The sequence below is a fragment of the Nycticebus coucang genome, chromosome 9, assembly GCF_027406575.1.
Source record: "Nycticebus coucang isolate mNycCou1 chromosome 9, mNycCou1.pri, whole genome shotgun sequence".
In the NCBI taxonomy this organism is placed as follows: Eukaryota; Metazoa; Chordata; class Mammalia; order Primates; family Lorisidae; genus Nycticebus; species Nycticebus coucang.
Window position 1 is genome coordinate 84,166,667 of NC_069788.1, and position 24,271 is coordinate 84,190,937.

The following is a 24,271-nucleotide window of genomic DNA, read 5'->3' on the forward strand; positions in this document are numbered from 1 at the left end:
CCCCTGGAGGAAGCAATCAGGATGCTAAGAGCATCAAAGCACTAGCATGCCCAGAGGCTGTGCCAAGCGCAGTCGGCGTGTACGCTCTTATTATTTTTCCTCCCTGATAGATGGGGAAACTGAGGCCCACGTTCCATAGCCAGTGACAGGTTGGGGCAGGATTTGACCCCAGCCAGTCTGGGTGCATAGCCCTGGATTTGATCACATCCAACCTGTCTGGGTCCTAAGAGTTATTTCCACTTAGACTGTCAGTACCAGCCCGTGCACATTGGGGTGTCCTGAGAGGCTTTAAAAGGAAAGTTTCTGGGTACCCATCCCAGAGACTGATTCACTTGGCCCAGGTGACTCCTCTATGTGGCCAGGACTGAGAACCACCTGCCTCTCACAGAAGTCCCATTCTATAAAATAGGAAGTGGCTTCAGAAGGTCAGAATAGGTACACTGGCTCCCTAGGCAGAGACAGTGAAGCCAGGGCTGGGGACCCCGCTTTGCTTTTCCCAGGAATCTACTCCTTTTTGCTTCTGGATGCCTAGTGCTCAGAAGGCCAGCCCAGGCCTGCAATGAAGGGCACATTGAGGCTGCGGAAGGGCACCAGGAGCAAAGTCATGACTGTGCCCTGGCTGAGGCTGGGGTCTTGATCTCCCCATCTGTGAAATGGGGCATGCTTGGCACCCATCTCCTAGGAGGATTGAAGAAATACTGATGTGAAGGCTCAGGCTCAGCAATCAGTGAATATTTGCTCAATCGGGGGGATGGTAAAGCTGGCAACTTGAAGTTTCTGGTGGGAGCTGACCCCTCCAGACCCCTCTAGACAATGCCAGGTTGTGCCCCTGCAGTGCTAGTGTTTGGTGGCCTGTGACCCTTTTTGATAGACAATGAAGGAGGTACTTCTGTTCTGTGGGACTAGTCTAGCCATGGTGGGGGCAGATGGCATGGACTGTGGGGTGGGGGCTGGCATAGGGTGCTGGTGAACCTCAGAAGAGGGCTGCAGAGGGCCAGGGAGGAGGTCACAGTAGGGCTGGCTAGGGAAGAGTGCAGGGCTGAGGGTCTGGGAATAAGACAGTGGCACTTGGGGTGGCCAGGGGAAGAAGCTACTTCTGGGTGGGGCAGTGATAAGAAAGTGGCGGGCTTGACCATGCAACCGAGACTGAGCCCAAGTGCACTATTCTCCCAGAGGGCAGAGGGTCCAGGCCCCAAGAAAGGAAATGGAAACAGAGGCAGAAGGGGAGGATGCACCTGAATAAGGGCCAGGACAGGTACCCAGGTGATCTGGCAGGTGCCCAGGGAGCAGGAGTCCCCTCTCTCTGCAAAATCTCTGCCACTCCCAAGGCATCCCTCTGTGCAGGTCTCCATGGCTCACCTGGGTAGGGGAGAGCAACAGACTGGGAATTCAGATCCTTGATTCCTCATTCTCATCTCCACCCCAGATCCCACCTGTACTGAGCATGTTACTTCTTCCCCTGTGCCTCAGTTCCCTTGTCTGCTTGAAGGGAAGATCCCTTGGAGCTGTTGTTTAAGACGGTGGCAAGGACCAAATGAGACAGTGTACATCAGGGTTGGCACAAATCCATGCCTTCCCTGGTGTGAAGAGGGACCTTTCTGAGGCACCTTTACCCCAGACAGAGCATGAGGGCAGTTTTTTCTCTCTGCACAAAGACAAGCTCCCAAGTGCTGGAGGAGAAACTCAGAGCAGGTCCTTTTGCATGGATGGGCTCAGAGGACATGATGTACCCCATATTTACTGCTCCCTGGCTGCCCCTAGGCTTTGGGAGTAGAAGGGATGGCTTCTTCCACCCAGCACCATGAAGATTACACTCTTACCACCTGGGCTGGCAGAATCAGCTGCCTCTAGCCAGGTCAGGAGGGGAAGTGTGGTGCCAGCAAGTACAGCAGGTGCCCACAGGTGTGAGACAGGCATGTGGGCTCAGCTCCACCATGCTGCTGTCAAGAGAGCCCAGGGGTGCCCCTAACCTCTCAAATTCAGCTCTCAAAGCCAATCGCCCAAATCTCATGCAATACCCAGGGGTACAGCCTTGCGTATTACACAGGGAGCAGGCTTCAACTGATGCAGGGCATTTCTGGTAACCTGGGGCACTCTTCTCCCAAGGTGGCATTGTCTGGGTATCTCTATGGGCATCTGGAGCTGGCAACTTTCAGAGCTGTGCCAGCCCTTGGAGAGACCAGCCTCCACATCTCCCTCCTTGTACAGATGCAAGAGCACCACGGCCTAGTTCCACCATTCATCCATGCAGTCAACACACATTTATTGAGCGTCAACTCTGTGCCAGGCCCTGGTGAGCACAGGGAACTCAGAGAGGAATCATAGGCAGACCCTGCCCTTGAGGCACTCGTAGCCAGGCTGGACAGTTGGTCATATCAACAGACACTCACAATACAGTGTGGTCAGTGTGGTGTTAGAGGTAGCACAGGTGACTGAGGGAGCACAGACGAGGGGCCCCTGGCCCAGCCGGGGGTGGCAAGGAGGGCTTCCTGGAGGAGATGACACCTGAAGAGGGCTTTAGGGAGTGAGCAAGAGTTAGGGTGCCTTGTCAGAGGAAGTGGCCTGTGCAAAAGTTTGGAGGTAGGGGAGAGACAATGGTGGCATCTGGGGATTAGGCAAGGACCAGTCCAGAAAGGACAGGGAGCACTAGGGGTGTAAGCAGGTGGCTGGCGGAGGGCCCGCTGGGAGCCAGCATGGAGAGTGGCTAGGGGCCGGCGCGGAGAGGAAGGTGGGCACGGCCCTGGCCCAAGGAGTCTCATCCTGCCCAGGGGGCCCCTCAGCAGGGTGGTGGTGGGGGCGCAGGCTGCCAGCCCCGGGGCCGCAGGGTACATAGCACAGGGTCTAGTGGTTTGAGCGTGGCCTGCTCCTGTAGCCCGAAGCGCTGTCCAGGCACCAGCCGGAACTCGAGCCTCTGCAGCAGCTTGGCCATGACAACCTTCACTTCCATCTGTGTACAAGGAAGGGGCAATGGGCACCCAGCCAAGGAAATGAGGAAGAAATGAAAGAAAGACAAAATGAACAAGTGAATGGACAGCAAACGCCATAGCCTGGCTTTCCTCTGAGGGTCTATCTCTGCAGCAAAACAGCCAGTCCTCTTAGGTCTGGCCCAGCCCAGAGGTCCCAGAACAGGCCTCAGAATTACTTCCTGGCCCAAAACAAGTCACTACCCCCACACTCACACTGGGCAGAACCCCAGCCCCAGCTCCCTACCTGAGCGAACTGCTGTCCAATGCAGGAGCGATGGCCCAGGGAGAAGGGGAAGTAGGTGAACCGTGGCCTGCAGGGAGAGAGGGTCAGGAGTGGCAGCCCTAGGGCCCAGCAGGGTCCACACAATGAAGACAGCAATGACAAAACCCTCCCTCACTGGTGACTGGCTACGAGCTGGGGCCAGGTGTGCTGCATGCACAAAGAAAAGTTGACTCTGCTGAGCGCTGGGTCTTCATTTTCTCCCCCTCTTCACCCTCCCTGAAGGAGTTGCAATTATCCTCATTTCACAGATGGAGGAACTGAGGCCCAGAGAGGCAAAGCAACTTGACTAGGTCATACATCACTTATGTCCAGCTCTGGGAAGAGTCTGGATCTAAACCCAGGTGGTCTTTCCAGGGAGCTCAGCTCTTCCTACCATGACCTTGGTACCTAACCACATTGACCCCCTAGCAATGTCCAGATGTTCCCATTTCTCAGACAGAGACCTCAAAAATGGAGAAGTGAAATCACTTGCCCAGTCACATAGTATCCTAGCACAAGATACTGCTTATGAGGACGGGCTTTAGAACCATACTGAATTGGAGTCAAGCCCCAGCTCTGACACATGGGCAAGTTACTTAACCTCTCTAAGTTGTGATTTCCTTCGTGACCACCTACAGCAGTGGTTCTCAACCTTCCTAATCTGTGACCCTTCCTAATCCGCGACTCTTTAATATAGTCCTCATGTTGTGGTGACCCCCAACCATGCAAAATTATTTTTGTTGCTACTTCATAACTGTAATTTTGCTACTGTTGTGAATTGTAATGTAAATATCTGATATGTAGGAGACTCCCAAAGGGGTCGCGACCCACAGGTTGAGAATCGCTGACCCACAGGGATCTGGAAGGCTATGTGGCTGCAGTGGGTGCGGGTGGCTAAGACCAGAAGCTGCTATGATTATCTTTCTCCCACCAGGCTCATTCATGGATAGCTCGAGGAGGGACTTACTTGGGTGCTCCAGGGCTGAAGCGATCAGGGTTGAAAGTCAGTGGGTCCTCGAAGTATATGTCCATCCGCCCCATGACGTAGGTGCTGAACTGCGAGGAAAGGATATTCTTGTCTCTGTTTCCCAGGGCTGGTCCCTTACACCTCCCAAAGCACTACAGCCTTCCCATGAGGTGATGCAGAGCAAAGTAGTCTCCTCCCCAATTACCCAATCGTGGCCCCCTGAAAAATCTCTAAGAGGAAGAAAGGGGACAGTCCAATGTACCAGCTGAGTGTGTTACATCATCCCATGCTTGGCACATCCCTGTGGGGGAGCTACAATTACCCCAGTTTTACAGATGAGGAAATTGAGGCTCAGAGAGAGGTTTAGTGACTTTTCTTAAGCCACCAGGCAAACAAGTGGCCAAACTGAGATTCAAAGTCCAATCTGACACTTAAGACCATCTCTCTAGGTCCTTGAGAGCTATTGTTCTATTTCTTTTCAACTGGAAGTTTGCTTTAGTGGGCCTAAAGAAAGGAGGCTGACTGCACCTTTCACCTGCACCCCAGTGCCTCCTGACGAGGGATCATGTTCTCTTCATGTCCCTGGCCTCCGGATGCTGGGCCTCTGGCCTTTGAGAAGCAATGTGCTCCCCAGTGTGGGCCCTGCATGCCAGTCTCTGCCTCTCCCGCCCTTGGACAGTGTCTTCCTGAGCCTGCTCTACCCTTGTTTTCTGTGCCAAGAATCTGGGGCAAGAGAGGATGGAGGGAGTCCTGGAGCTGAGCTCCCACAAGTGAGTGAGAACATTAGGAATGGGGCTAGGAGTTAGGGCCCCTACTAAGTGCCAAGATTGTTGCCAGACATGTTATATCATTATCCTATTAAATTTCTCACAGACTGTGGCTCTGGTCCATCATCTCCCACATTACAAGGATGAAACAGGCCCAGAGAAGTTGAGGGTCTCACAAAGATGAGCTATCTGAGGACTCAGATGGAAGGTGGCCATCTACAAGCTAAGGAGAGAGGCCTCAGAAGAAACCAACCATTTTTTTTAGATGTTGGATTTCTAGCCTTCAGGACTATAAGGAAATAAATTTCTGGTATTTAAGCCCCCCAATCGATAGCATTTCATTACAGCAACCCTGGAAGACCAATCCAGATCCTGACCTTGAAACTGTATACAAAATCAATTCTGGGTAGTTAAGAGTTCAACTTGCAAAAGAAAAATGTAAAATTGTTTAAGGAAAATGTGTCTGAGCTCAGGATAGGGAAGCATTTTTTTAAATAAGACAAAACAGTAGACCTCATCACTAAAACAATCAAGAATTTCAGATCATTGAAAACACATCAATGAAGACAAGCCACAAATCTGGAAAAGACATATATATATTGGGCAAAAGATAATTTTTAAAAAATACATACAATACATATCAATAAGAAAAGACAAACAACCCAAAAGGAGAAACTGAGCCAACGTCTCATAGACCAGGACAGCAGTGCTGGGATGTCCAGTCTCACTAGTAAACAGGAAAGTGTAAATTAAAAAAATGACTTTTGTATATGTATTTGGGTTGCAAAAACATAATAAGAAATTGGACCCCATGAAATAGCAGAGAGGATGAAGAGTAGGCTTTCTTCTTTGCCATTAGTGGGTGTCCAAGCTGGCACAGCCACTTGGAAAAATAATTTGGCATTAGTTTGTAGAGTCAAGCATTTGTGTGTCCTACACCCAGCCCTCCTACTCCTGGGCGTGTCCAAGAAACACGTTTTCACATTGCACCACAACACACAGAAACACTCATAGCTGCTGTGGTATTCAAGACTGCAACAAACTGGAAACCTCTCAAAGGCCTGTCAACTCCAGAATTGCTAAGCAACAGTGAATGACCTAGAATCTAACTAGTCTGTATACTGAGTCAAAAATCAAGTCCTACGCCATGTTACTGTGTGGGCACATGCATACACATACAAGTGAGGGGACGACAGATGCAAAATTCAGGCTAGTGATCCTCAGGGGGAGCAGGGGATGGGTGGTGGGTTGGGAGATCATTATAGATGAATGGATGCCTGGATGAGTGAATGAATGAATGAATGGATAAGCAAGCAAAGACTTAAAGTGCAAAGATGGATAGGGGAGAAAGTGACTGCAGGGCAGAAGGGACTATAAAATGTGGGGAAAGAAAGAATTAGGACAAGTTTGGGCTAAACATGATACCAGGCACATCCCACATCTGCCCCTTGCCAGCTGGTGACCCTAGGAAAGTGACCTAACCTCTCTGAAACTCAGTGTGCTTGGCTGTACATGGGGTGTCTCCCTCCTAGAGTTATCTACTGTTATTTTATGCACAATAGTGGACAGTGTGAACGGAGAGAAAAAGACCTCACAGAAGTCAGTGAGACTCAGGAAGAAAGTACAGTGGCCAGCGAAGCCCAGCACAGTGATGAGAAGAGGGCCATGGACCTCCCTGACCTCAATAGGGAGCCCCAAACTGGCTACTCTGGGAGCAAGATGGCCAGCCTACCTCAGGGCCCCCAGGGTCCCTACTCACCAAGAGTGGAGTGTTGCCAGGGACTCTAACCCCATCGATCAAGGTCTCCTCTTCCAGCAGGCGAAAGGTGCCCCATGCTGGTGGGTACAGCCTCAGTGACTCTTTGAGGACCTATAGGAGCCAAAAGAGGAAATAACAAGGGAAGTCAGCAGATCCTGAAAAACGTGCTCCTAGCCTATCCTGACCCATCTCTCTCCCACTCACAGTGCTGAACGCACATGCTCACCCTGGACTGGGTCCCAGACCCCTGGGACAGTTATCTCACCATCATGTCCAGCTCCTCATGTGACTGATAGGGAAAATGAGGCCCAGAAAAAGGGAGTTGTTCAAGGCCACAATGATAGAGGCAGAACCAGGAGACAGGGATCCTGCCACACCAGAGAACCACAAAGAGATGAAAGCTGTGCTTCTAGCAGGACCAAGCATGGCTTGTACAGAGCCTAGCTGGAAAGTGTAAACACAGCATTGTTTACTACAAGGCTGATTTCCAACCTTGGCCGCATGCTGGGATTGCCCAGGGAGCCCCTCCACTCTGATGCCATTCTTCTAGGGACAGCCCGGGTCTCACGATGCCTTAAATTTCCCATCAGACTCTTACAGGCAACAAAGTTTGAGAACCATTGTATTAAAGAATCCAGAGAGGCAGCAGGTCACCCATATCTGCCCCAAAGCTCCTCTCCTACTCCCCACACCTGGGATAAGTACTGCAGTCTCCCCAGATCCTCAAAATCCAGGTGCCTCTTAGAACCGATGACCTCATCCACCTCGGCCTGTAGCCTGTTGGGTAAGATAAAGACAAGTTTGTCTTCAAAGAAGGACCTTCCCCCACATTAGTTTGAGAAGGGGGGGAATGGAAGGAAGTGCGAAGTGTTCCCTACTCACAAACACTGCTAAGATAATCCAGCAACTGCTACATCCAAAATAAAATGCCCAAGCCATTGGGAACTGAGTTCCGGGGCCTTAAAGCATCTACCCTTTGAGTATGATATTTGGAATTGGCTGTAAGAAATAAAACACACTTCACAACAAAGCTTATGTACATAGATGCCTGTCATGGCCTGGTTTGTTGCTGCCAACAGCTGGAAATAACAGCATGAAAAGTACAAGAATGCTGGTTAAGTAAACTTTAGGATATGCACCTTAAAACAATATGCACTTTAAAGAGTAGATTTGGACCACTTCACACTCAATAGGATGACTACTATCAAAACAAAACCCCAAATAACAAATGTTGGTGAGATGTGGAGAAATCAGAACCCTGTGCACTGTAGGTGGGAGTGCAAAATGGTACAGCCACTATGGGAAAATGGTATGACAATTCTGTAAAAATTTAAAAATAGAATTACCATATGATCCAGCAATTCCACTCCTGGGTACATACCCCAAAGAATTGAAAGCAGGGACTTGGAAAGATATTTGTATACCCATATTCATAGCAGTATTATTCACAATAGACAAAACGTAGAAGCAACCCAGTGTCCAGAGACAGAAGAATGTATAAGCAACATATGGTCTATACTTACAATGGAAGGGAATTCTGACACAGGCTACAGCATGGATGAACCTTGAGGACATTATGCTGAGTGAAATAAGCCAGTCACAAAACAGACAAACAACTATATGATTACATGAAGTACCTAGAATAGACAAATGCCTAGGAACAAAAAGTAGAGTGGTAGTTACCGGGGGCTGGGGGAGGTGAGTGTGAGTAGTTATTATTTAATGGGGATGGAGTTTCAATTAGGAAAGATGAGAACAATTCTTTTAATTTAAAAAGAAAGGAAAGATGAAAAAGTTCTGGAGACGGATGGTGGTGATGGTTGCACAGCAATGTGAATATACTTAATGCCACTGAATTGTATGTTTAAATACAATTAAACTATTAAGCCAGGCACAGTGGCTCATGCTGTAATCCCAGAACTTTGGGAGGCTGAGGCAGGAGGACAGCTTGAAGCCAGGAGTTTGAGACCAGCCTGGGCAACAGAGCAAAGACCCTGTCTCTATAAAAACTTAAAAAATTATCTGGGTGTAATGGTTTGCACCTGTAGTCCCAGCTACTCGGGAGGCTGAGGCGGGAGGATTGTGTGAACCCAGGGAATAGAAGTTGCAGTGAGCTATGATCACATCACTGCACTCTAGCCTGGGAGACAGAGTGAGAGCCTGTCTCTAGAAAAAAACCAAAAAACAAAAATAATTAAAATATTAAATTTTATGTTGTGTATATTTTACTACAATTAAATTAAAATATTAAATTTTATGTTGTGTATATTTTGCTACAATTAAATAAAAAGGGTGGATTGAGGAAGAGGTTACATTAATGTTACAATAATGCTCTGATTAGAGTTCATGGTGAATACAAACCAGTTAGACAACCAGACGATGAAAATACATTAAAGCTATATATGCATAGACTAAAAGATGCTGGATTAACTGTTTTCAGTAGTTAAAAGTAAAGTGCCTCCACATGGGTAGGGAGCCATGGATAGGTTTATTATTATTATTTTAACTTTTCTGATTTTTCCAAATTTTTAATATAAAGTATGTGTATGTAGTACTATTTTGTTTTAATTGTTAAACCCAAGAAACTACTTTATACTTTCAGGCAATCTTTCACTTCTGCCCTTTTATGCTGGTGATGACTAACAATTATAATCAAAGGCCTGTCCTCACCTCCCCAGGGCCCACCCCGAGCTTGTCGGGTCTTTCTGAGAGCTTTTTACACTTGGGGATAGTCCTTGAGGGAGCCTATTTGTGTTTAAGAAAACCAAGGCCCAGCTCAAATGCCATCTGCCCAGGGATACCCTTCTTTGTCTTGTCAACTGAAGACAAGCGCTCCCTCAGCACTTTTGTTGGAATTCTGTCCCAGTTTTTAGTACCAGCTCCAGGCAGGAACCAGGTACACCGTGTGGAGGGATGGAGCCAATGTCCCTGCCCTCCTGGAGCATCTGGTTTCATGGCTGAAATATACTTAGACTTAAAACAAATAGTCCCAGAAAAAAATGGACTCAAGAGCTAGGAAGAGGTTAGCAGAGGAGCATAGTGTGGCTACTTTAGGGATCTGAGAAGACTCTTCTGGAGGGGGAGAGAACAGGGAGGAGGAGGGGGGGTGGGGAGAGGGAGGTATGTTCTCTAGGAAAAGAGCTCCCAGAAGATGGAACAGCTCATGGAAAGGCCCTGGGGTGTAGGGAAGCAGGGCACATGGGTGGGAACTCAGCCCTTTGAGGTGGGGGCAGATGACCCTTAGGAACAAAACATCAGACAGACCCCTTTGTCAACCCTGAGGGCAGCCCCCATACCTTGCCACAATCTCTGGCTGGCGAGACAGCTCCATCACTGTGAATGCCAAGTGGTTGGCAGAGGTCTCGTGACCTGAGGGAAAGGAAGAGAGCTGCTGCTTTACGTGGAACCATGGGAGCCACTTGTTGCGTGGGCCCTGCCCCAGAAACCCCAGGCTGAGATGTGAAGGGGACAGTCCGCCTGCCTCCGCATCCCCTGTGCTAGCCAATGTGCTCCAGTGAATGGTGTCTGTCCCCCTGCATCAGGCTGTCATGCTCTAAAAGCCCCTTCCTTCAACAGTGCTTTGGGCCTCACCTGGCCTGGAGAGGTACTTACCTTCATTTTGCAGAAGAAAAAGGCTGAGGCTGAGAGGAACTGGCCAGTGGCCCCATGGCAGGGAGAGCAGAGCTAGGACTCAACCCAAAACCTATGAGCCCAAGGCCTGCACCCTTCCCAGGCTGTGAGCACCTGCCCATAGCCCTCCATAGCCCCCAGGTCCGATGAGGTAGCTTCCCGGACGAGAGGCCAGGGCATCGTTTCAGGAGGGCAGAATCTGGCTACAGGGATGAGGCTGGCCAGTCGTTCTGCTCTGCAACTGCTTTGGCTCCTGAGCAGGAAGCAGTGCCCTGAGGCCTTGTTCCAACACCAACCATTTCTCCCTGTCTCCTGGGTGTCTGTGAGTGCTTCTCCCACATAGAGGGCCTTCTTCCCAAATTTGTCTGTCTGTCTACCTCTGCCATTAGGCCATGAACTCTCCCTCATCTTCTTTACCTCTGTCTTCCCAGGGCCAGGTATTCATCCATTTGTTCATTCATTTCCTCCGATCCTTATGGGTGCCTACTGCACTGGGCCCTGGGAATATGCAGGTGAGCAAAACAACCTGACCACTCACTCACCAAACACAATCTGGTAGGGAGACAGAGCTCATCAGATTACCACAAATAAATACGGAGGTTAACACTGTGAAATGTGTGGGCAGAAGAGGCCCTCTGGGGGCCAGAGCCAGCATCTGGCTGAGGGCTTGAGGCTGCTAGAGTTCCCCAAGAAAGAAGCATCTGAGGGCCTGTTGGAGGCTGAGGAGGAGTTTTGTAGGTGCTGAATGACACTTAAGAAATACTTGATGAGCAATGGATGCAGTTGCTTAGTACATCTTTTTGTGTCAGTCTAATGAACGCCTCCCCCAAATTCTGAGTGCAGCCTGCATCTACACAGCCATGCTCCCATGCTCTAATGAAAAAGCCAGCCTCACAGCCCCCACGGTTGCCAGCTCCATTACCAGCTTAGTGGCTTCTGCTTCCCCATCCTGGCTCCCAGCCCTGCTTCAGAACTCTGCTCAGCTAGCCCAGAAAATCTCCCAGAGGCAGGAGACTGAAGTGATCCATGGTTCCCAGCACTCCTGCAAAGCTCTGAGCCCTTCTCACCACGGAAGCTACAAACCAGCAATGAAGAAGGTGACGAAGTTGTCCAGCAGAATCTCGTCATCCTGGGCCCCCTCTTCAGCTGAAAGACAATGAGAGCCTCAGTTCCCCAGAGATCTCTGCTCCCTCTTCCCACAGCTCATGAAACAACCGTCTTTCTCCTCTTAGGCCAGACAGAGACAAATGGAGTCAATGGTTATCAGTCATCTGATGGAAGCATCCCCTGCCCCCTGGCCCTCCCAAACCCTCTGAGGCAGCCCTCGCACCTTTGAGAATCTGTGTTAGGATGTCGGCAGGGACATCCTCACCCCTCTTTAGGGCCTCACGGCGGCGTTGGACCCAGTCCTTGCCAACCTGGCGCAGGAAGCGAATGCTCTCCCGGATCTCACGGAGCTGCTTCCTCTTCCCTGGCATAAACTAAACAAGAGTTTCAGCTCAAGATGATCTACTGAAAACGTATGTTACCCCCACCCCACTCCCCCCAAATGGAGTTAAAACCCAATGTCTAGAAACAGCACTGGCAAGCTGCGAGGTCAGAAGAATATAGGAAAATTCTAGAAAAGATAAAGCAGCCAGGAAGACTAGATCAACCTGGAAGAGAGAGCCCAAGCATCAGCTTCCCCTTCGTGCACTGACTCCTTAGAAATTATGGGAAAGATGCTTTAAAACATCCATTGAACCACCTGTAATCCTAGCACTCTGGGAGGCCGAGGCGGATAGATTGCCCAGAGCTCACAAATTCAAGACCAGCCTGAGCAAGAGCAAGACTCTGTCTCTAAAAAAATACCTGGAGGCGGCGCCTGTGGCTCAGCGGGTAAGGCACCGGCCCCATATGCCGAGGGTGGCGGGTTCAAACCCAGCCCCGGCCAAACTGCAACAAAAAAATAGCCGGGCATTGTGGCGGGCGCCTGTAGTCCCAGCTACTTGGGAGGCCAAGTCAAGAGAATCGCCTAAGCCCAAGGATTTGGAGGTTGCTGTGAGCTGTGTGACGCCACGGCACTCTACCGAGGGCGATAAGGTGAGACTCTGTCTCTACAAAAAAAAAAAAAAAATAGCTGGGCATTGTGGCGGGTGCCTATAGTCCCAGCCACTTGGGAGGCTGAGGCAAGAGAATCACTCAAGCCCAAGATTTGGAGGTTGCTATGATGCCATGGCACTCTACCAAGGGGATAAACGGAGAGTCTAGGCTTGGCACCTGTAGCTCAGTGATTAGGGCACTGGCCACATATACTGGGGCTGGCAGGTTTGAATCCTGCCCGGGCCTGCCAAACAGCAATGACAACTACAACAAAAGAATAGCTGGGCGTTGTGGCTGGCGCCTGTAGTCCCAGCTACTTGGGAGGCTGAGGCAAGAGAATTACTCAAACCCAAGAGTTTGAGGCTGCTGTCAGCTGTGATGCTACAGCACTCTACTAAGGGCGACATAGAGAGACTCTGCCTCAAACAAACAAACAAATACAGACTCTGTCTCAAAAAACAAAACAAAACAAAATATCCCTTGAGCAATGGGAAATAAGAAAGCACTCCCCCCACCACCACCCCCCAAGGAAAGAGGCAGTTAGAATGGCATTGAAGGAGGAAATCACAGCCTGGGGGAATGGAGTGGCTTTGATGGCTAAAAAAAAAAAGGTGGCATTGGGGGCTGCAAATTCAGAGGCCAAAGTCCCAGGGAATAGGAGATGGCCCTGGTAAGAACTCAAATACCACTTTTCCCCTTCATTCTTTCCTCATGCCTGGAACAAGGAGTTGACAGCTAGAGCTGCAGCAGCCATCTCTTTCTATATTTTTAAAGTGATACATAATAACTCCACATATCTAAGGGGTACATGTGGTATTTTGACACATAAATATTATGTGTAATGATCAAATCAGGGTATTAATAGCATCTTCATCACCTCAAACATGTATTGTGTCAGGAACATTTCAAATCTCCTCTGTTAGCTGTTTTGAAATACACAAAAATTGCTCTTAACTATAGTTACCCTACTGTGCTCTCAACTAGCACACTAATTCCTTCTACATAACTATATGTTTTCACCTATTGACCAACGTCTCTTTATCCCCTGGCCACTTCCCAGCCTCTAGTAACTATCATTCTATTCTCTATCTCCATGAGATCGAGTGAGAACATGTAATATTTGTCTTTTTGTGCCTGCCTTATTTCATTTAATGCAATGACCTCCACTTACATCTATGTTGCTGTAGTAAATGATAGGATTTCGATCTTTTCTGTAGCTAAATAGTATTCCATTATGCATATATACCACATTTTCCTCATCCATCACCTATTGATGGACACAGGTTGATGCCACATCTGGGCTATTGTAAATAGCGCCACCATAAACCTGGGGCACAAGCATCCTTTTGGTATAATGATTTCCTTTCCTTTGAGTAAATATCCAGTAGTAGGATTTCCGGATTATATAGTAGTTCTACTTTTGGCTTTCTGAGAATCCTCCATATTATTTTTCATAATGGCTGTAATAGTTTATTAATACATTCCGACCAGCTCAGTGCCTGCAGCACAGTAGTTATGGTGCCAAACACATACACTGAGGGTGGAGGGTTTGAACTGGGCCCAGGCCAGCTAAACAACAATGACAACTGCAACAAAAAATAGGTAGGCATTATGGCAGGTACCTGCAGTCCCAGCTACTTGGGAGGCTGAGGCAAGAGAATCGTTTGAGCCCAAGAGTTTGTAAGTTGCTATGAGCTGTCCAATAGATGCCATGGCACTCTACTGAGGGCGACACAGTAAGACTCTGTCTCAGAAAAAAAAACAAAACATCCCTACCAACCATGTATAAGAGCTCCCTTTTGGCTGGGTGAGGTGGCTCACACCTGCAATCTTAGCACTCTGGGAGGCTAAGGCCAGTGGATCCAAGACCAGCCTGACCAAGAACGAGACTCCTTCTTTACCCGCAACAGAAAATTTACCTGGACATTGTGGTGGGCACCTGCGATCCCAGCTACTTGGGAGGCTGAGGCAGTAGCATTGTTTGAAACCAGGAGTTTGAGGTTGCTGTGAGCTAGGCTGAGGCCATGGCACCCTAGCCTGGGGCAACAGAATGTGACTCTGTCTTAAAAAAATAAATTTAAAAAAGTTCCTTTTTCTTGGCATTCTTGCCAGAATGTCACTTTGTGTCTTTTTGATAATAGCCATTCAGTCTGGGGTAGGGGTAAGATGACATCTCATTGTGGTTTTGATTTGCATTTCCCTGATGATTAGTGATGTTGAGCATTTTTTCATATACTTGTCTATTTTTATGTCTTTTGGGAAATGTCTATTCACATCCTTTGATCACTTTTTGATAGAATTATTGGTTTTTTTTTAGCTGTTGTTTGTGTTCCTTGTATACACGTATGCTAGATATTATTAGTCTTTTGTCAGATGAAGAGTTTGCAAGTATTTCCCTTCATTCAACAGATGGTCTTTCACTCTGTTGTTTACCTTCACTGTGAAGAAGCTTTTTTAATTTAATATTGTCCCATTTGTATATTTTTGTTGTTGTTGCCTGTGCTTTTGAGGTCTTAGCCATAAAATACATGCCTAGACCAATGTCTGTGTAGGCACTTCCCATATATTTTCTTCTAGTAGTTTTATAGTTTAAGGCCTTACACTTAAGGCTTTAATCCATTTTGAGTTGATTTTTGTATAGGGGTCCAGTTTTATTCTTCTGCAGATGGATATCTAGTTTTTTCAGCACCATTTTTTGAAGAGACTGTCCTTTCCCCAATGTATGTTCTTGGCATCTTTATTGAAAATCAGTTGGCTGTCCAGGGATGCAAGGCTGGTTTAACATACGCAAGTCTATAAACATTATCCACCATATTAACAGAGGCAAAAATAAAGATCACATGATCCTCTCAATAGATGCAGAAAAAGCATTTGATAAAATCCAGCATCCTTTTCTAATTAGAACACTGAAGAGTATAGGCATAGGTGGCACATTTCTAAAACTGATTGAAGCTATCTATGACAAACCCACAGCCAATATTTTACTGAATGGAGTAAAACTGAAAGCTTTTCCTCTTAGAACTGGAACCAGACAAGGTTGTCCTTTGTCACCTTTACTATTCAACGTAGTGCTGGAAGTTCTAGCCAATACAATTAGGCAAGACAAGGAAATAAAGGGAATCCAAATGGGAGGAGAGGAGGTCAAACTCTCCCTCTTTGCTGACGACATGATCTTATACTTAGAGAACCCCAAAGACTCAACCACAAGACTCCTAGAAGTCATCAAAAAATACAGTAATGTTTCAGGATATAAAATCAATGTCCACAAGTCAGTAGCCTTTGTGTACACCAATAACAGTCAGGATGAGAAGCTAATTAAGGACACAACTCCCTTCACCATAGTCTCAAAGAAAATGAAATACCTAGGAATATACCTAACGAAGGAGGTGAAGGACCTCTATAAAGAAAACTATGAAATCCTCAGAAAGGAAATAGCAGAGGATATTAACAAATGGAAGAACATACCATGCTCATGGATGGGAAGAATCAACATTGTTAAAATGTCTATACTTCCCAAAGCAATCTACCTATTCAATGCCATTCCTATCAAAATACCAACATCATACTTTCAAGATTTGGAAAAAATGATTCTGCATTTTGCATGGAACCGGAAAAAACCCCGTATAGCTAAGGCAGTTCTCTGTAACAAAAATAAAGCTGGGGGCATCAGCATACCAGATTTTAGTCTGTACTACAAAGCCATAGTGCTCAAGACAGCATGGTACTGGCACAAAAACAGAGACATAGACACTTGGAATCTAATTGAAAACCAAGAAATGAAACTAACATTTTACAACTACCTAATCTTTGATAAACCAAACAAGAACATACCTTGGGGGAAAGACTCCCTATTCAATAAATGGTGTTGGGAGAACTGGATGTCTACATATAAAAGACTGAAACTGGACCCACACCTTTCCCCACTCACAAAAATTGATTCAAGATGGATAAAGGACTTAAATTTAAGGCATGAAACAATAAAAATCCTCCAAGAAAGCATAGGAAAAACACTGGAAGATATTGGCCTGGGGAAAGACTTCATGAAGAAGACTGCCATGGCAATTGCAACAACAACAAAAATAAACAAATGGGACTTCATTAAACTGAAAAGCTTCTGTACAGCTAAGGAGACAATAACCAAAGCAAAGAGACAACCTACACAATGGGAAAGGATATTTGCATATTTTCAATCAGACAAAAGCTTGATAACTAGGATCTATAGAGAACTCAAATTAATCCACATGAAAAAAGCCAACAATCCCATATATCAATGGGCAAGAGACATGAATAGAACTTTCTCTAAAGACGACAGACGAATGGCTAACAAACACATGAAAAAATGTTCATCATCTCTATATATTAGAGAAATGCAAATCAAAACAAGCCTGAGATATCATCTAACCCCAGTGAGAATGGCTCACATCACAAAATCTCAAAACTGCAGATGCTGGCGTGGATGTGGAGAGAAGGGAACACTTTTACACTGCTGGTGGGACTGCAAACTAGTACAACCTTTCTGGAAGGAAGTATGGAGAAACCTCAAAGCACTCAAGCTAGACCTCCCATTTGATCCTGCAATCCCATTACTGGGCATCTACCCAGAAGGAAAGAAATCCTTTTATCATAAGGACACTTGTACTAGACTGTTTATTGCAGCTCAATTTACAATCGCCAAAATGTGGAAACAGCCTAAATGCCCACCAACCCAGGAATGGATTAACAAGCTGTGGTATAGGTATACCATGGAATACTATTCAGCCATTAAAAAAAATGGAGACTTTACATCCTTCGTATTAACCTGGATGGACGTGGAAGACATTATTCTTAGTAAAGCATCACAAGAATGGAGAAGCATGAATCCTATGTACTCAATTTTGATATGAGGACAATTAATGACAATTATGGTTATGGGGGGGGACAGAGGGAAGGAGGGAGGGGGTGGGGCCTTGGTGTGTGTCACACTTTATGGGGGCAAGACATGATTGCAAGAGGGACTTTACCTAACAATTGCAATCAGTGTAACCTGGCTTATTGTACCCTCAATGAATCCCCAACAATAAAAAAAAAAAAAAAAAAAGAAAGAAAATCAGTTGGCTGTCAATATACAGATACATTTCTGATTCTTTATTCTGTTCCACTGATCTATCTTTGTTTTTATAACATACATGTGTTCTATGCTGTTTTGGTTAACACAGCTTTGTAGCATATTTAGAAGTCACATAGTGTGGTGCTTCTAGCTTTATTCTTTTTGTTCTGGATTGCTTGGTGATTTGGGCTCTTTTATGGTTTTGTACAAATTTTTGGATTGTTCTTACTATTTATGTGAAGAATAACATTGGTATTTTGATAGGGATTGCATTGAATCTGCAGATTATTTTGGGAGGTATGGGAGGTATTTATTTCTTCCAGTCCATGAGCGTGGGATGTCTTTCCATTTGTTTGTATTCACTTTGATCTCTTTCAATGGTATTTCATACTTTTCCTGGTAAAGGTCTTTCACTTCTTTAATAAAATTTATTTCAAGGGTTTTGTTTTTGAGCACTTGTAGGTAGGATTGCTTTCTTGATTTTGTTTTCAACTACTTAGTTGCTGTTATATAGAAATGTTACTGAGTTTTGTATGTTGATTTTGTACCTGGCAACTTTACTGAATTTGTTTATCAGTTCTAAGAATTTTTAGGTGGAGTCTTTAGGTTTTTCTATGCATAAGGTCATGCTATCTGCAAAGAGGGACAATTTGATTTCCTCTCTTCCAATTTGGGTGCCTTTTATTTCTTTTCTTGCCTGATTAGTCTGGCTAGGACTTCCAGTACTATGTTGAAATGACTGATGAAAGTGGGCATCCTTATCTTGTTTCAGTTCTTAGAGGAAAAGCTTTCAGCTCTTCCTCATTCAGTATGATGTTAGGTGTGGGCTTGTCATATATGGCCTTTATTATGTTTAGGTACATTCTTTCTATGCCTAATTTCTTGAGAGTTTTTATCATGAAGCAATGTTAAATTTTATCAAATGCCTTTTCTGCATCTAGCGAAATGATCACATGCTTTTGTCCTTAGTTCTGTTGAAGTGCTATATCACATTTATTGACTTGTGCATTTTTTTTTAGAGACAGCGTCTCTTTATTGCCCTTGGTAGAGTGCCATGGCATCACAGCTCACAGCAACCTCCAACTCCTGAGCTTAGGTGATTCTCTTGCCTCAGCCTCCCAAGTAGCTGGGACGACAGGTGCCCACCACAACACCCAGCTATTTTTTTGTTGCAGTTTGGCTGTGGCCGGGTTCAAACCCACCACCCTTGGTATATGGGGCCGGCGCCCTACCCACTAAGCCACAGGTACTGCCCTGACTTGTGCATGTTAAACCATCCTTGCATCCCTGAGATAAATCCAACTTTATCATGGAGAATTCTCTTTTTGATGTGTTGTTGGATTAAGCTTGTTAGTCTTTTGTTAAAGAATTTTGCATCTATTTTCACAAGGAATACTGAAGTGTAGTTTTCTTTTTGTTGTTATTGTTGTGTGCTTGTCTTATTTTAGTATCAAGGTAACACTGACCTGATAGAATGGGTTAGAAAGAACTACTTCCTCTTCAATTTTTTAGAATAGTTGAGAAGAATTTGTGTTCTTCTTTGTAAGTTAGATAGAATTCAGGAGTGAAGCCTTCCAGCCCAGGGGTTTTCTTTGTTAGGAGACATTTCATTACTGATTCACTCTCATGATTGGCCTGTTTAGGGTTTCTATTGCTTTCTGGTTCTATCTTGATGTGTCACACATGTCCAGAAATTTATCCATTTCCTCTAAGTTTTCTGATTTGTTAGCGTATAGTTGTTCATAGTAGATCTGAAGGTCTTTTGTATTACAGTAGTATCAGTTATAATATCTCCTTTTCCATTTCTGATTTTTAAAATTTGGGTGTTCTCTTTTTCTTAGTTAGTCTAGAAGTTTATCAATTTTATCTTAAAAAAAGAAAACCTTTTTACGGGTGGCACCTGTGGCTCAGTGAGTAGGGAACTGGCCCCATATACCGAGGGGGGCAGATTCAAACCCAGCCCCAGCCAAACTGCAACAACAACAAAAAAATAGCCAGATGTTGTGGTGGGCACCTGCAATCCCAGCTACTCAGGAGGCTGAGGCAAGAGAATCGCCTAAGCCCAAGAGCTGGAATTGCTGTGAGCTGTGATGCCATGGCACTCTACCGAGGGCAACAAAGTGAGACTCTGTTTTTTTTTTTTATATATATATATATCATAGCTGTGTACATTAATGCGATCATGGGGCACCATACACTGGTTTTATAGAACATTTGACACATTTTCATCACACTGGTTAACATAGCCCTCCTGGCATTTTCTTATTGTGTTAAGACATTTATATTCTACATTTACTAAGTTTCACATGTACCCTTGTAAGATGCACCACAGGTGTAATCCCACCAATCACCCTCCCTCTGCCCATTCTCTTCCCTCCCTCCCCTCCCTCTCCCCCTTCCCCATATTCTTAGTTATAACTGGGTTATAGCTTTCATATGAAAGCCATAAATTAGTTTCATAGTAGGGCTGAGTACATTGGATATTTTTTCTTCCATTTTTGAGATACTTTACTGAGAAGAATATGTTCCAGCTCCATCCATGTAAACAAGAAAGAGGTAAAGTCTCCATCTTTCTTTAAGGCTGCGTAATATTCCATGGTGTACATATACCACAATTTATTAATCCATTCGTGGATCGATGGGCACTTGGGCTTTTTCCATGACTTAGAAGTTATGAATTGGGCTGCAATAAACATTCTGGTACAAATATCTTTTTTATAATGTGATTTTTGGTCTTCTGGGTATATACCTAGTAGAGGAATTATAAGATTGAATGGCAGATCTATTTTTAGATCTCTAAGTGTTCTCCAAACATCTTTCCAAAAGGAATATATTAATTTGCATTCCCACCAGCAGTGTAGAAGTGTTCCCTTTTCTCCACATCCACGCCAACATCTCTGGTCTTGGGATTTTGTGATATGGGCTAATCTTACTGGAGTTAGATGATATCTCAAAGTAGTTTTGATTTACATTTCTCTGATGATTAAGGATGGTGAGCATTTTTTCATATGTCTGTAGGCCATGTGCCTGTCTTCTTCAGAGAAGTTGATCTTCAAGTCCCTTGCCCAGCCTGCGATGGGATCACTTGTTCCTTGCTTATACGTTTGAGTTCTCTGTGGATTCTGGTTATTAAACCCTTGTCGGAGACATAACCTGCAAATATCTTCTCCCATTCTGAGGGCTGTCTGCTTGCTTTACTTACTGTATTCTTGGCTGTGCAGAAGCTTTTTAGTTTGATCAGGTCCCAGTAGTGTATTTTTGAAGCTGCATCCATTGTCCGGGGGGGGTCCTCCTCATAAAATACTCGCCCAGACTGATTTCTTCAAGAGTATTCCCTGCACTCTCTTCTACTATTTTTATAGGTTCATGTCTTAAGTTTAAATCTTTAATCCAGTGAGAGTCTATCTTAGTGAAAGGTGTGGGTCCAGTTTCAGTCTTCTACAGGTTGCCAGCCAGTTCACCCAGCACCCAAAGTGAGACTCTGTTAATGGGGTAAAACTGAAAGCTTGTTCACATAGAACTGGAACCAGACAAGGATGTCCTTATTACTATTGCTATTGAACATAGTGCTAAAAGTTCTAGCCAATGCAAGCAGACAAGAGTAGGATATTAAGGGCATTCAAGTAGCGGCAGAGGAGGGTCAAACTCTTGCTCTTTGCTGATGATAATATGATCTTATACTTAGAAAACTGCAGAGATTCAACCATAAGACTCCTGGAAGTGATCAAGAAATACAGTAATGTCTCGGGGTATAAAATCAACGCCTACAAATCAGTAGCCATTGTAAATTCCAATAACAACCAAGTTGAGAAGCTCATCAGAGACACAGTTCCCTTTATAGCAGCTTCAAAGAAAATGAAATACCTAGGAAAAGATGTATAGCAGCTTTAAAGAAAATAAAATAACTAGGAAAAGATGTAGAATCTCTACAAAGTGAATTAAGAAACCCTAAGAAAACAAATAGCAAAAGACATTAACAAATGAAAGAGCATACCATGCTACTGGCCCCTTAAAAAATTGATTCAAGGTGGATAAAAGATAATCTAAGTTATGAAACGATTAAAATCCTAGAAGAAAGTGTGGGTAAAACTCTTGAGGATGTTGGCGTGGGGAAAGATTTTATGGAGAAAACTTCAGTGGCAATTGCAACGTCAATAAAAATAAACAAATAATTAAACTGAAAAGCTTCTGTGCAGCTAAGGAAACAACAACCAAAGCAAATAATCTTCAGAATGGGAAAAGATACTTGCATATTATGAATTGGACAAAAGCTTGATAACTAGCATCTACAGAGAACTCAAATTAATCAACAAAAAAAGAGCAAACAATCCTATCTATCAGTGGGCAAGAGACATGAACAGAACATTCTCTGAGGAAGACAGATAAATGGCTGACAAACATATGAAAAATGCTCATTGTCCCTAATTATCAGAGAAATGCAAATCAAAACTTCCCTGAAGGGAGTAGAGCAAGATGGCGGCCCAGTAAGAGCTTCCCTGCAACTGGGTATGGTGAGTCTGGGGAGATAAGACTCCAGGCATCTCTGGCTGGTGAGATCTGCCTATAATCATCCCTTTGAGGATACAGGGAGTCAGCAAGGGACTTCTGGACCCCAAAAGGAGGACAAAAACAGTGGAAAACTGGCAAGTGGTTGCATGTGTTCTATCAACCTAATCCCGCTGGCAGCCATAAGTACAAGCAGCAGTGAGGCTGCAAACCGGAAAGGCCTTACCTGTAAACTGTTTCAGTGTTTTTGGACTTGGCACTCAGTTGAACTGCCTTGGGGAGAGCTTGAGCAGGAGGGCGGAGAACTTTGGGCATTGGCTAGGGCCCCAGACTGAGCCACTGAGCCAGATGGAGCTAATAGTGTTCGGCTGTGGGCTGCAGGGAGTCATTGTGAGAGAATTGCCCAGGCAAGCTCTGCCCTCAGGGTTGCTGAGCAAAGATCAGACAGGAGCTAGTAACCTAGTGACTGAGCAGCCTAAAGGCGGGGACTGAGCTGCCTTACAGCCTTAACCCTCAGGGGCAGAGTGAAACTGGTTTTGGCACACTGGAGCCTCGGGCTATTGCCCTGGGTAGAGTGCCATGGTGTCACAGCTCATAGCAACCTCAAACTCCTGGGCTTGGCACCACCTGGACCTCCATAAGAGCTGTGCTACGACCCGTGCCCACCGGACCTGTGCATGCCCTGACCAGGAACTGGGGGAGCCACGCAACCCTGCATCCTCCCTCCTGTACCCTCCCTGCCTCCACACTGCCCTGCAAGTCTGGCCAGGGATTCTGGTAGCCACGTGCCCTCCAGAGCACTCCCTGCCTCTGCACAGAGCCATTCTCTTGGCCAGAGACTGCTGGAGCCTTGGGCTGTCTGTGCCAAAGTCACTGGGCGCCAGGCACTCCCAGAACCATGAGCACCACCTCCCACCCTATTGCTGGATCTGGGTGTGCCACACTCCGGAGCTGCTTCCACAACCAGAACTCCTTGGCTTGGGCAGCCCCAGAGGAACTACACAGGGTCACTCCCTACAAATATCCAGCAACAATAGAGTGATCCCACTGGGGTCTTGGAGAGACACCTTCCCAACTCTGAGGATGACCAGAGGCAATGGTGAAAAACAATCATAAGGCAAAATCAACAGAAAAACTCTGGCAATATGAATAATCAGAGTACATAAACTCCCCAAGGATCAATGGGTCAGACACAGCACAAGATCCCATGCACAAACAAATAGCTAAGATGTCAGAAATTGAATTCAGAATCTGGATAGCAAATAAGATTGAATTAGAATTCCAAGCAGTAATCCAAAAGATATCTTAAGGATTCAATGGATTCAAAGACCAAATAACCAAAGATTTTGACACATTGAGATAAGAAGTTGCAGCCCTCAAAGATCTGAGAAACACAGTAGAATCCCTCAGTAACAGAATGGAGCAAGCAGAAGAAAGGATTTCTGACTGTGAAGACAAAGCTTTCAAACGCTCCCAAACTCTCAAAGAGAAAGCGAAATGGAGGGCAAAAACAGATCACTCTCTCAGAGAGCTCTGGGATAATTAGAAGAAAATCAATATTCGTCTTATAGGGATCCCCAAAAGCGACAAACTGGCTTCACAAGGCACAGAGTCTCTTCTCCATGAGATTATGAAGGAGAACTTTCCAGACATGCCAAGAGATTCTGAAATTCAGATACCTGACAGTTTCAGGACTCCAGCACGTCCCAACCCAAATAAGACATCCCCTAGACACATCATAATCAATTTCACTAAAGTTAACATGAAGGAGAAAATTCTGAAAGCAGCCAGATGAAAGAAAACCATCACCTACAAGGGCAAGAATATTAGAATAACTGCAGATCTCTCTGCTGAAACCATTCAAGCTAGAAGAGGATGGTTATCGACTTTTAATCTCCTAAAACAAAATAACTTTCAATCCAGGATCCTGTACCCAGCTAAACTAAGTTTCATTTATGACGGAGAAATCAAATACTTCAATGACATTCACATGTTGAAGAAATTTGCCATAACTAAACCAGCTCTCCAGGATATTCTCAGACCTATTCTCCATAAAGACCAGCATAATCCTCCACCACAAAAGTAAACCCACCAGAAAATTTTGATCAAATTCCAACTTCCACAGTCGCAAAAGGATTAAAAATGTCCACTGCACTCTCAAAAGGCTTATCAATATTCTCAATTAATGTGAATGGTTAAAATTGTCCTCTAAAGAGGCACAGGTTGGCAGACTGGATACAAAAACT

General features: G+C 45.4%; 1 protein-coding gene across 1 annotated transcript in view; it reads right to left on the bottom strand.

The window, feature by feature from the left end:
- Nucleotides 1–2,246: 2,246 nt before the first annotated feature.
- LOC128594315 (cholesterol 24-hydroxylase) overlaps nucleotides 2,247–24,271 on the bottom strand; it is a 54,635-nt gene continuing 32,610 nt past the window's right edge. The window contains exons 8-15 of the mRNA XM_053603003.1: nucleotides 11,682–11,832; nucleotides 11,435–11,497; nucleotides 10,018–10,090; nucleotides 7,414–7,498; nucleotides 6,722–6,832; nucleotides 4,196–4,284; nucleotides 3,211–3,277; nucleotides 2,247–2,947 (exon numbers count right to left, since the gene is read on the bottom strand). Of these exons, the coding sequence (XP_053458978.1) occupies nucleotides 2,777–2,947; nucleotides 3,211–3,277; nucleotides 4,196–4,284; nucleotides 6,722–6,832; nucleotides 7,414–7,498; nucleotides 10,018–10,090; nucleotides 11,435–11,497; nucleotides 11,682–11,832 (810 nt within the window). The 3' untranslated portion in view covers nucleotides 2,247–2,776. The remainder of the gene's footprint in view (nucleotides 2,948–3,210; nucleotides 3,278–4,195; nucleotides 4,285–6,721; nucleotides 6,833–7,413; nucleotides 7,499–10,017; nucleotides 10,091–11,434; nucleotides 11,498–11,681; nucleotides 11,833–24,271) is intronic.